Raw genomic sequence first — 13,345 nt, 5'->3', positions numbered from 1 at the left:
GCAGAGATGTTTGTGTTTGTTTGTTTGTTTGTTTGTTTGTTTGCCCCTGGGATAGGCTACTCAGATATAGATATAGCTCGGAAAGTCAGAAAATAATTATGTTCCAACTTTGCCTTGAGGAAATATATACGTTCAGGATTTACAGTATGGTAAATCCCTGGCCCTTATGGGCTACTGCTGCCTACTATTTGACTGCAATGGACAAAAACTCAGTTTGTCACTTCTAGGATTGTCCAAATATGTGAAATTAGAATGCCTGAATGGACAATCGGATACAGGCACTGTTAATCTTAGTTGTCTTGGCTATGGTTGAACTTAAATTGGCATCAATCAGATATCTCAAAGAGAATTTGACTGAATTAGCAAGCTCCTTTAAAGGGATATTTCACTTTCAAAAAAACTTTTGGTGATTTTATCATCTACTCACCCCAGACAGTTTTTAAGTTGCTCGATTCAGTATTTAGATTTTAATTAGATATTCATTTTGGCTGCCTTTCCCCCTATATATATAAAAACCCATTGTAACTTCAAACTCCATTTATACCATGATAGATTCATCAAAAACACCCATCCTTTTTTCGGTTGACTGAAGCCCATGCAGTCTGCCCTCCTAATACGTGTGGTGCCCGTGTTTTTTTAATTACTTTTTTCAGTTATTTTTTTATAATGTTTTGGGGAAATTAAAAGCTATCAGGGAAAGAAGCAGTGGTTTTCAACCAGTGGTCCGAGGACCACCAACGTGTGGTAGCCTACTTGAGGAGGTTCCAGGTGGTCCCCATGCAGATAAATGATGGAAAGTTGGTAACCAAATGAACCCTTATAGAACTTTAACTCTTGAGATTAACAACCAAATGGATTAACAACCATTACGGGTCCATTTGGTTTCATTTTACACTCGAGTTTGTATAATACATGATTGTTAAACATCTGTGTTACTTAATTTTAAAGAAGTTTACACAATTATAGAATATAGATTTATTTTTATTTTGATCAAACGTTTGCCTGTTATCTCTCCTATATAATATATGGTATTCCAACATCAATTCTGTTTGGAATTGTGCAATTTATAATCTTGCAATGACAATGACAACACATGAACACAATATTCTTTAGTTTTTGAATCTGAGAGGATAAATCTAAATGTAATCAAATGGTGGTCCGTGGCTCAAATGCAGAATAAATAATGCATTGATTAAAGTAAAAAACATCACAGTGATGATCATCTGATTCTGATCTCCCCTCCAGCGGATCCTGCCTCCAGCTCCATGATCCATATAATCTCCCCCATGCAGCCCCGCCTTTCTGCGCGCCCCCGCGTTGTCTTTGGAACACTTTCGATTTGGAACCTTTATTGTGGTCAGCGCGCCGGCGCCGATTCCCTGGCTGTCGATCATTATTCGTCGGCGTTCGTTCTGACATCATCATCACCATCACACAGAGCATAATAATGACTGATATTTTACAATCGCTGCAAGCTCATGGCTCCACAGTTCTGCAAAGACAACCTCTGCTGCTGCCGTATTATTGTCCACTACCTTGAAATATAAAGGATTTGGATACATGGAATATTCTCTCAGAAGGATGCATTCAAGTTAAAGGTAAGGTTATAGGATTTACAGCGTAGGCTATTGCTTTTATTTTTTATTTAAGTGTATTTCAATATAACATCAGAGTTTGAGGCACAGATGTCAGGGTTGTGTGATTATTTATTTTTGTTGCGATATAGCAGCATGGGCTAATCCTCTTGACAGTTCGTGGGATGATGCGAATGGAAAAGTTGGTACCCCCGTATTACGTAATTGGAGTGCGGAGACTGCTCTGCTGACCAGCTGTTATGCGTGACAGTGACAGCTGGCATTTTGCATTTTGTGACGCGTTTAAGATTATGTAAAACATTTGCCCACCGCTTTAGAGTATGCTAGACTGCTGATAATTTAGCATAAATATAGGTCACCCATTCTTGAGATAAGGGACAAAACTTTTTTCAAACTGGATTTTTTTTTTTTTAAGATACATTCAAATCAAATGGATGTATTTGTAGACACAGGTCTCAACTACCAATATTGAGAAGGAACAGGTTTTTCGCATAACATTTCTTTCTAAAATGGGACATTTATGCACTTAATACCCGATTCATGTCAACTCCGTCAGACACACTAAAATACCTTTTAATTGAATTTGATAATTTCAACAATAATATAAAGTCCTCAGTTCTCTTATAATGGCTTTCAGTAATCAAGTTAAGTAATACAATTATTTTAATATTGTTTTTTTCCAATATCACACTATTATGAAATATCCAATTTCTCAAATCCGTCATTTCAACCTCTATTTTCAATATTATAACATGAAAACCATGTAAAAAAAAAAAAAATCATCATTACGTATCATTTCAGTTGGTGTTTCAATACATATGCACAAAATATTTAACATCACATTTTCTATTTCTTTGGAAATTAACAAAAACATCACGGGACGAACATCTGACGGAGTTGACGAACATCTGACGGAGTTGACAAGTTTAACTGATTTAGGTTCTAGATCACCTAGGATCTTGATTCTGGTGACTAATCCCACATTTTCAAGGATGAGGAATACAGTGGTACTATTTATATTGGCCCTGTGACCATGGCAGCCATTTTCAAAATGGCAGCCACCTGCCGTTATCTTACAATAACTCAAGTTCTACATCACCTAGGATCTTGATTCTGGTGACTAATCATACATTTTCAAGGATGTGGGATACATTGGTACTATTTAGATTTGTCCTATGACCATGGTAGACATTTTTCAAAATGGCCGCCAACTTTCTGTTATTTCCCAATAACTCAAGTTCTACACCACCTAGGATCTTGATTCTGATGACTAATCCTACATTTTCAATGAGGAGGAATACAGTTTTATGTATTTAGATTTATCCCGTGACAATGGCAGCCATTTAAAAAAAATGGTGGACCTGCTATTATTTTACCAATTTAGTCAGGGAATAGGCCTATTATCAGAATAATGTCAAATCTGTGAATACATTTCTTACCAAGATTTTTTTCACCAATGTGTTTGTAAAGGTGTCTACTAACATATCCCACATTGGTTTCTATTGAACCACCCTAGAGGCATTTTTGACAGCTGCTGAAAGTTGGGTACCATACCAAGTTGCTATGGCAAAACTAGGGAGTCTATGGCCAAACTAGGGGTCAAACCCCTTGGGCTAAATTCGGCCATATATCCACTTGCCCAAATGTGCTGACCTCATTTTGTGATGATGGCTATGGCCGTTTTCAGCCCAAGGAGTGTTCTTCGTGCATAGCCAATGCTTGGAATGCATTCAGAATCATGAAAACTCCCTAGTTTGACATGTCACATGCTACTTAAAGCATAATGAACATTTTGCCTTATATAGGTTGTTGATGGTACCCCAACTTTCAGCAGCTGTCAAAAGGTCCCCTAGGGTGGTTGAATATAAAGCAATGTGGGATATGTTAGTAGACACCCTTCCAAACACATTGGTGAAGAACATTCTTGATAAGGAATTTATTACCAGATTGTATTAATATCCCCTGACTAAATAACTCATCTTCTAGACCACCTAGACCCGACTTCACAAACAGAGACCCGATTGACACCTAAACAACAAGTTTGGACAGCCCCACCAATTAGTGTTACGGAAAATAGCAAGTGTCTACCCTAGGCCCAGAGGGAGACACAGAACTTAGATGCGGCTCACATGTTGCACGACTCCTCAACAAGCTGCCACCAGAGATGAGAGCTGAATTCTGCCGCACAATGCTCTGCGGCCCAGGAGCAACCAACACCCTGTTGGAGTTCTCTGAGTGGTTGAAGCATGAGTCCTAGCCATATAGCCTGTGCAAAGGCAAACACCTTGAAGACCTGCTTGAGGTGAACAGTGAGCAGTGAAAGACTGAAGACAGAAGATCTGCCTTCAGGACTATCAGGCAGGATGTGCAGTCACTGAAGGCATCAGTGTCGTTCTGTGTCCCCAGCATGTCAACCAAAGCAATGTTACCAAATCAAAGGAGCCTTCACCTCAAGTCACCTGGGGCTGGGTGAGCAATCGTATCCTGTATCTAGCCTCACAACTAAATACAGACACTTGGCCAGACTGCCGTTTGAAAGGGTCAAACCCTTCATCCTGATTGGGGAAGACCACCCCACCTAATCACACCAACCAAACAAGTGAGGTTGGGGCCTCCAGGTGGGCCAGCAGCCATCTGCACAAGACTGGGCTGGACCCTGCAGGAAAGCAATCTCCAGCCAAGACAATGTAAGTTGACTATAACAGAGCCCCAGAACACAGAGCTCATGAGAAGGATGGAGAAACACTGGCAGGAGGCCACCAAGATACAACGCCACACTGCAGTGGCCAGTGAAGTCAAACTGTGCGTCTGTACCTGAAAGAGACAAGTCAAAGGCCAAAAGCCCACCTCCTTTTAATGTCCTGTCAGTAGCAACTCAACCTGCACCTGAAATAAGCCCTGACCCCTCCCAGAGAAAGTTCATCCTTGAAAATGTAATGATTAGTCGCCAGAATCAAGATCCTTGGTGGTCTAAAACTTAAGTTATTGGTAAAATAACAGCAGGTTGGTGGTCACTTTGAAAAACAATGGCTGCCATGGTCACAGGACAAATCTAAATAGTACCACTGTATTCCTCATCTTTTAAAATGTATTATTAGTCGGCAGAATCAAGATCCTATGTGGTCTAAAACTTAAGTTATTGTAAAATAACAGCAGGTGGCGGCCATTTTGAAAAACAATGGCTGCCATGGTCACAGGACAAATCTAAATAGTACCAATGTATCCCTCATCCTTGAAAATGTAGTCTTAGTCACCAGAATCAAGATCCTAGGTGGTGTAGAACTTGAGTTATTGTAAAATAACATCAGGTGGCGGCAATTTTGGAAAATGGCTGCCATGGTCACCACGAGACAAATCTGTGATGGCCCTATAGCCAAAAATGTTCCTTAAGGCATGCTCTAACTGTGTGCCAAATTAGAATACGTCCCATTATTCAAAAACTATCATTTTATTGTTTTAGGAACACTTTTGTCAACTCCGTCAGATACATGTCAACTCCGTCAGACACAAACCCTGACGGAGTTGACGTCTGACGGAGTTGACAAAATGTCATTTGTTTTCATCTTAACCCTCTGTAGTACAATGTAGCCATTTTGTTTTTGCTTCATTTGTTAGCTAAACCTAACCCTAAACTTTTATAATAAACATTATTTTGGAATTCTTAACAAAGATCATAATAATGTCCTGACGGAGTTGACATGTAAAAGCTGTGACCACCCTGATATCAACATTGTTTGTTTAAAATATCAAACAATTGAATGCTTGTCAGACCAGGTGCTCCACTGTTGCAACAAATACAAACGGGACTTGGAAAAGGAGTCTTCAGGCTAAATCTGTCGACAATATTTTCTGATTAATTTAAGACTTTTAAAAAACCTGACGGAGTTGACGGGAGACGTGGGACACACATTTGATATGAGATATCTAATGGAAAATATAAATTAAAATTATTGTGTATATTGTTTGCTATGTTGTTGACAATCTACTTTAATTTAGTATGTATATTTATGTGATTGTGACAGTATTAGACACTTTTTTAGCAGTTTGAAATTATGACCACTTGCTGGGGACAGGCTAAATACAGGCGTTTTTGGGTACAGTGCCTGCTTTTAACTAATTCAGATGGCATATGAAAACAATTATAATGAAATTAATGGCATAATAATGCACAACTGTATTACATTTAACTTTGCAAGTGCTTTTATTTTTATTAAATTAATTAATTTTTAACAATAATAAGGCTCTTATGTGTGGGACATGTTTTTTCCACTTTTGTCCCTCATCTCAAGAATGAGTGAGGTACAGTAGGGCCTACTGAGTACTTTTACTTATACTAATTATCATGATCAATCATAAATTGACCCATGTATGCATGGTCTATAGCCTAGTGGTCTTTCTTTATAGGCCTAATATAATAGGCTCATATAACTTTTTCTATTACAATATCTTCACGTGGTGGTGGTGGCGGTGTGGCACACGTGTCCCATGAGTTGAAGTAGCCTGTATAGGTTCTTTTCAGGCTTCGTACACACATATCAGACCAACATGCTCTGTGCTGTCCGTGTTTCATGGCCGCCTCAATGCTTTTCCAATGGAAACAGTTGTGTGTGATCTGTGATGGGGGGCAATCAAACACAAGTGTTTGGTCAAACCACGGAAAAGCATTGGGGCGGCCATGAAACACAGGCAGAGCACAGCACAGTTGTTCTTTATGTGTACGAAGCCTCAGAGTATCCATATACCATTCCCTCCCACACGCACACACGCACACGTATATACGCGCGTGCGTGGTCACACTCACCGAATGAAATAACTGCTCTAAACAGCTGTTGAGTTGAACCGTACTGTAGCAGTTTATGATTGTGTGGGAGTGGATCTGACGTCAGAGTGGAGACAGTGAGGTCAGAGTGTAACCCCACCCTGCAGTGATAGCATCATAGGCAGACCTAACCTCGCGTCACCAGATATTCTATAGTTGTCGTCATCATCATCATCATCATCATCATCATCAAAAGACTTAAGGAGAATAATAATATTGAAAAACAAACAAAAGAAAATGGGACAGGTATTGAGTGTCAGTTATATTCTATAATTATCATAAAGGTACATTTTGCACTTGGAATTACTGTAATGTAGCTTTGTCTACTTGTTTATAGTGGTATAGGCTATTGATCTACAAGCTCACTCACAACACACTGCAATAATATCCGTGAGCTGGCCCGGGCAGCTAGTGTAGCAGTCCGGGCACCTATTGCTATAAGCCAGCATAACGACGTGTCGCGGGTTCGACTCCCGATCCCAACGACCTTTGCTGCGTGTCACCCCCCATATCTCTCCCCATTTCCTGTCACCATACTGTACAGTGTACACTATCCAATCCAATAAAGGCAGAAAAAGCCCAAAAATATATCTATATACCTCCATGACATGTGTGGACCCCCTGGTGGTCCCTGGACCTGATGTTGAGAAACAGTGCACTAACTAGCTTGTGTTGTGTTGTGTTGTGTAACTTGTGTTGTGTTGTGTTGTGTTGTGTTGTGTTGTGTTGTGTTGTGTTGTGTTCAGGCTGGTCTATGTGAGCCAGTTCAAAGGGTATGCCTCGGAGGGAATTGAACCCCCTCCTTTCCTCCAGAGAGACATCCTACAATGAGGTAAGGGGTGTGTGTGTGTGTGTGTGTGTGTGTGTGTGTGTGTGTGTGTGTGTGTGTGCGTGAGAATGGATTCTGCTTTTGGAATCTACGATGCAAATGAGGTTATGTAACTATCTCTTGCAAACATTAAGCTAGGATGACCGCTTATCGAAAAGTGGTTTAGTTGACAGAGGAAATTGGATGCGAGCAGATATGTGATTGAAGCTAGAAAGTATGTCATTACGACTATGACAGTGGTTCTCAACCTTTTCAGGCTGCGACCCACTAAAATAATCATAATTTTTTGTCTCTTTCTTCTAATATTTGACAATCTGGCCAATGTTTTACCAGGTTTTTGTGTTGCCATATTGTTCTTGCTTACTGTAAGACAAGTGAAGTCGCTCTGGATTAAGAGCGTCTGCTGAATGCCTAAATTGTAAGTTGTCAAAATTCATGGCCGATATCTTGTTCAGACTGATATATTGGTCTGGCTGAGTGGCTGTGGCTCTATACGTATACGATACACATACTGACAGCTACATTGTGCTGTCAAAGTGATACTATTAGTACAATGACAGCATATGCATATCTTTGTTGGCGCTGGAGATAGATGGATATATACAGTATTTTTAACATAAGGAAATCACTTCACAGAATGGCACTAATATACTTAAGTGCCTTGTCAGCATCTCTCCATCACAGTCTGTCCATCCATCCATCCATCTTCAACCGCTTATCCGTAGTCGGGTCGCGGGGGCAACAGCTCCACCAGAGTGTTCCAGACTTCCCTCTCCAGAGCAACATTAGTGACTTCCTCCTGGGGGATCCCGAGAAACGTTCCAAGGCCAGTGAGTCGATGTGTTTCCTCCAACTGCGCATTGGTCTGCCACGGGGTCTCCTTCCAGTGGGACGTGCCTCAAGGACCTCCCTAGGCAGACACCCGAGAGGCATCCTAACCATGCCCGAACCACCTAAGCTGGCTCCCAGGCGAAGAAGCAGCGACTCTACTCCGAGTCTCTCACACAGTCTGTATTTTTGAGTGGTGCAACCACTCCAAGGAACAGCAATGTCCGTGTTGTTCACCTATGTGTCGTTAATGAGCATGAGTATGACTATCAGTACCAGTAGCGGATGCTGTTGTGCCAGAAATAGAGAGAGAGATAGTGCTGTACTGTTGCCTGCTAATATGAGAGAGAGAGAGAGAGAGAGAGAGAGGAGGGGGAAAGGGGGGGGGGGGGGTGAGTTGCACCACTCAGTTCACACGGGTGTGATTTTTCCATTAAAACCAGGAAAGCAGGCCTGGGCCATGGCTCAGTGGTCCAGGCACCTTGGCTGGTAATCCAGTCTGGCAGTGTGCCAGTGTGCCGATCCCGACGGCCCTTACTGCATGTCCTCCCCCCATCTCTCTCCCCATTTGCTGTCAGCCTACTGTCTGTCCCTCCATAAAATAAAATAAAATAAAGGCGAAAGCCACACAAAAAAACATAAAAAAGAAAAAAGAAAAGGAAAGCATCTGTATAATTTTAGATTTTAGCGCTGGATTTTCAAAAATAGCATATGTACTTTATAGGGAGGCCTGGTCAGCTCACAGCTTGTGCATCTGCTATTTTTGAAGGTTTTTGGAAAAGTCTGATTAGGCCTACTGATTATTTGTAGAATTTGGTGAATCTCTCTGTCTCTGTCACCCCCCGTCTCTCTCCCTCTGTTAGATGGGGGCGAGTTGTGGCGAACTGGACATGGTGTGTCTCTGCCAGACTGGTCCCAGTGCTCCAGTGTCAAACACACACGCGCCTCCACTGGTGAGAACTCCTTCCTCTAACTTACAGTGTGTGTCGACAAACATTGGTGCCATCGCCTCAAAATCTTTAGCACACACACACACACACACACACACACACACACACACACACACACACACACACACACACACACACACACACACACACACACACACACACACACACACTTTTATACAGTATATTTCTTGTGTATTTAGGAAACTTTGATGTGTGACCAGTGTGGGAAGAACAGGGTGGTGATAACCAGGTACTCTGATGGATATGGCACAGAGGTAACTGTGTGTGTGTGTGTGTGTGTGTGTGTGTGTGTGTGTGTGTGTGTGTGTGTGTGTGTGTGTGTGTGTGTGTGTGTGTGTGTGTGTGTGTGTGTGTGTGTGTGTGTGTGTGTGTGTGTGTGTGTGTGTGTGTGCGCGTGCGCGCGGTTGCCTGTCTAGTGTCTACCCCTTGTGTTTCAATATGACCACATCTCTCTCTTTTGTTATGGCTGAGCTTATGAGTGAAATCACCTTGTGGGGTGCTTGGTTGGAATGACAACATGCGTTCGCTCGGGGGACACTTCTGTCGTCTATTGCCAATATCAATGTGCGTGTAGCATAGTGTATGTTCATCTGGGCGATCTCCAGTGCTGATTCCTCCACCTCCCAACCACCATTTTACTTGCAGTAAGCAAGTCACTCTGGATTAAGAGTAAAAAACTCTTTTAATTAGTCATCATGATTCATACGTAAGCTAAGCACCTAACAATGGAATATCTATATAATGAATCTATACATATACACTATAGAGTGGTATGTCTACATAAAATGCTATCTAAGTTACTTAAAGAGGGAGTGCCACAATTGTTGTATTTTTCCAGTTTTCCAGTGTCTATGAGGTGACACCGTGACAGTACTTCATTAGACACCCTGGAGTCGTTTGTATATGCAATTGTGTATTAACTTTGTATTTAGGGTTTCCCTGGAGGCTGAACCCTTGATAGTCAAACGGGCAAATTAAATAAACAGTAATATAGTGGCATCACACTATCAGCCCCTACCCTAACCCCTCCCCCTTTATCATACAACTACAGCTGTGGGTGTGGCTTCAGTTCAGGTGGATCACCACCCACCAGGCAAACCAGGCATACTTAATGAACTGGTGGGCGTGCGGCGTGCCCACATAAAAACAACATTTTAACAAATACTGTACACTTTTTTTGAAAAAACTATACCTTATATAACAATAAGACCTGATGATCATGTTTTAGGGTGGGAAGAAATCACGGCACTCCATCTTTAAGTTTAGCCTGTAAGGTCACTGAGGCTAGGGCAAGTGCTACGGGCTAAGATGGCCAACTCAACCTCAACCCTCACCCTCACAACCCTACAATAGAAACTCTAAACTCTAGCGTCTGTCGAGTAGGCGAAAATAGGCGAAGATTTGGCGAAAATAGCAGACCTGCAAGCTCACTCACAACGTTTCGCAACGTACGTGATGCGTTGTGAGCGAAGGATAATCGGGAGTTCCTAACACTCCAGACTTTGTTGTGTATGAAACCCTCTTGGGGCTCTGTCATCGTTGTACGTTTCATGGAAGCCGCATGAAACGCCCACCAGTCTGACGTTAGGCCAGTCATGAAACGCCCACCAGTCTGACGTTAGGCCAGTCATGAAACGCCCACCAGTCTGACGTTAGGCCAGTCATGAAACGCCCACCAGTCTGACGTTAGGCCAGTCATGAAACGCCCACCAGTCTGACGTTAGGCCAGTCATGAAACGCCCACCAGTCTGACGTTAGGCCAGTCATGAAACGCCCACCAGTCTGACGTTAGGCCAGTCATGAAACGCCCACCAGTCTGACGTTAGGCCAGTCATGAAACGCCCACCAGTCTGACGTTAGGCCAGTCATGAAACGCCCACCAGTCTGACGTTAGGCCAGTCATGAAACGCCCACCAGTCTGACGTTAGGCCAGTCATGAAACGCCCACCAGTCTGACGTTAGGCCAGTCATGAAACGCCCACCAGTCTGACGTTAGGCCAGTCATGAAACGCCCACCAGTCTGACGTTAGGCCAGTTATGCAGAGCCGTAGTTAATAATTACCCATGAACTGCACCTGTTTTACTGAGGGGTCCGGTGAATCACTGCGAAATAACTCTTAGTCACAGCCTAATTAAGTTGTGCATGCTCGTGCTCGCAGATACAAGAGGGCACGCACACACACACACACACACACACACACACACACACACACACACACACACACACACACACACACACGGACCAACGTGTCGCGCACACATACAAGTACACACAAACATGCATATCAGCAGACGTCAGCACACTCACACACATACCCACTGCTGTTCCAAAAATACAGTGAGCTCGATGGGTATATGCATGTATGTATGTGTGTGTATGTATGTACGTACGTACAGTATGTATGTATTTTAAAAGGGGGGCTTTTTAGTCAAATCCAAGCCTACAAAACCAAAGTTAGGTTACCAGTGAATAGCAACCTGCCTATTCACCGGGGACTATAAGGCAGAGGCATCCAAAGTTAGACAAGACCGCATTCCGATCTACTTTGCTTATTTAAAAATAGTAGATAATACAAGCTATTCTTTTTTAGTGTGCAAATCTTTGAAAATGTTTTTTAAGCAATTTTTTTAACTTCAATCTTTGTTACTGGTTGTCTCTGGAACAAAATATTTTGAGACGGGGGTAGGCGGCCAAATACATAAAACATTTGTAGGGGTCCTTGACATGAAAAAGTTTTGAGCAACACTGATATAGCAACATATTTTTATACTTTAACTGTTATAGAATCGGCCTCAGGTCTTAAGTGGGTTAAGTGAGTCACACAGTCATATTCATGTATTGCAGGAAGAGTGTGTCTTGTCTGATCCTCAAGGAGACAGCGACGCAGATGCTGACACGGAGGATACAGACAGCAGGTTTGGCGCGCGCGCACACACACACACGCACACACACACACAACTTGTTCTTTTCCCCTTATTCCCATCTGAGATTTTTAATCTTCGACTTCATTGGTCCAGGTTGCAGGAGTCAGGCTCTCTCCAGCGAATCAGCTCGCGGAGACGCAGGCGTCCACGGGTGGCACGTCAGGACACCACAGAGAGCGAGGACGATGGCGGACGCAGCCACCGGTCCCATCGGTGGAACCTCCGGCTCAGTCCCCATAAGGCAAACAGCAGGACCATTCTGGAGGTAGCCTGGGAAGCATTCCTTTTCGGGTTTATGATCCGGTCGGGAGCGGATAATATCGTTACGTCATGTGATAGTCGGTGCTTATAGTTACGACTGTCACAGACGAATAATTATATCATATCGTGTGACATTATGTTCTCTTTTCATTCAATATTTCTTTCTTGCTTCTCTTTCTCTGTTTCAGGAGAGCGTGTCTCAGGTCAGGCCGTTGGTCATCTGTCGGCAGAGCATGGAGGGACAGAAGTCTCCGGAGTATTGCGGACGCATGGCATCTCTGTGGTCATCGTCCCCGTCTCTTCCGGTCATCCTTCTCGTCTCGCTCCCCCTCTCGCTGTCCCTCGTCATGTTCCTCGTGTCTTTTCTGCTGCCGTGGGCAAGCATTTGACGGCCAACCCCATTATTCTTTTAGGTTTCTTTTCATACCCGAGACCAAAAAACATACAAAATAATCGACATTTTCTCACTCTCAACCCTCAACTCTAGTGACAGCATTGGACCGGATGTGTCCAAACGGCAAACGTAAGGGTTCAGGTTCTAATCTAATAACATTAGTACTGTGAGGAGTGTTCAGGTCATTGTAAACAGCTGGCAAGACAGTGCCAGCTGTCCTATAACAGTAGGAACCTTTGTTTTTGAGGGGCGCCAGCCCCTCCTATACACAGGTTTAATTAATGTTTGTCTTTAGTTCAATGTTTGTTTTGTAAACGCATTGACAATGAAGGGAAAATGTACGTCATAATGTGTCATTTACGTCATATTGTCTCTTTATTGTTAATGGCGTTTAATGTTTGTGTTTGCACCGTTTGTTTTACATCACCATTACATCACCTAATCAACATGAGTTAGACTTTAATATATTAGCGCCCCTCACTTCACACGGGTGTGATTTTTTAGAAAGGATTTGACCAGGCCGGCAAGGTCATGTTTGTCACGATGTGGTTCTGGAGGTGTAGGACCAGGCACAGGCAGAGGAGTGAATTCAAGTGGTTTTAATTCTCAAAAACTCACACTGTGAAACAACTTGGAATAACTAGGACATAACTAGGACTTGGAATAACTAACTAGGGAAACATAAGGAACTGACCACATCATTCACAACGATGAACTGATAAG

The 13,345-nt window shown here is 42.7% G+C and overlaps 1 protein-coding gene across 2 annotated transcripts; it reads left to right on the top strand.

Annotated features, from left to right (window-relative positions):
- Nucleotides 1–1,373: 1,373 nt before the first annotated feature.
- On the top strand, nucleotides 1,374–12,826 carry LOC310875706 (uncharacterized protein). 2 transcript variants are annotated; one of them, XM_083789020.1, is made up of 7 exons: nucleotides 1,374–1,598; nucleotides 7,161–7,246; nucleotides 8,935–9,024; nucleotides 9,222–9,296; nucleotides 11,888–11,958; nucleotides 12,061–12,232; nucleotides 12,417–12,826. In XM_083789020.1, exons 2-7 carry the CDS (start codon nucleotides 7,190–7,192, stop codon nucleotides 12,615–12,617), a joined length of 666 nt encoding a protein of 221 aa, XP_083645146.1. In that variant the 5' UTR covers nucleotides 1,374–1,598; nucleotides 7,161–7,189; the 3' UTR covers nucleotides 12,618–12,826. The 2 variants fall into 2 exon arrangements, with proteins under 2 accessions (XP_083645146.1, XP_083645147.1); XM_083789021.1 differs by lacking the exon at nucleotides 9,222–9,296.
- Nucleotides 12,827–13,345: the final 519 nt, after the last annotated feature.

The sequence above is a fragment of the Protomyctophum parallelum genome (assembly GCF_964188405.1).
Source record: "Protomyctophum parallelum genome assembly, chromosome: 18".
NCBI lineage: Eukaryota > Metazoa > Chordata > Actinopteri > Myctophiformes > Myctophidae > Protomyctophum > Protomyctophum parallelum.
This window is presented reverse-complemented; position numbering and strand designations above follow the sequence as displayed.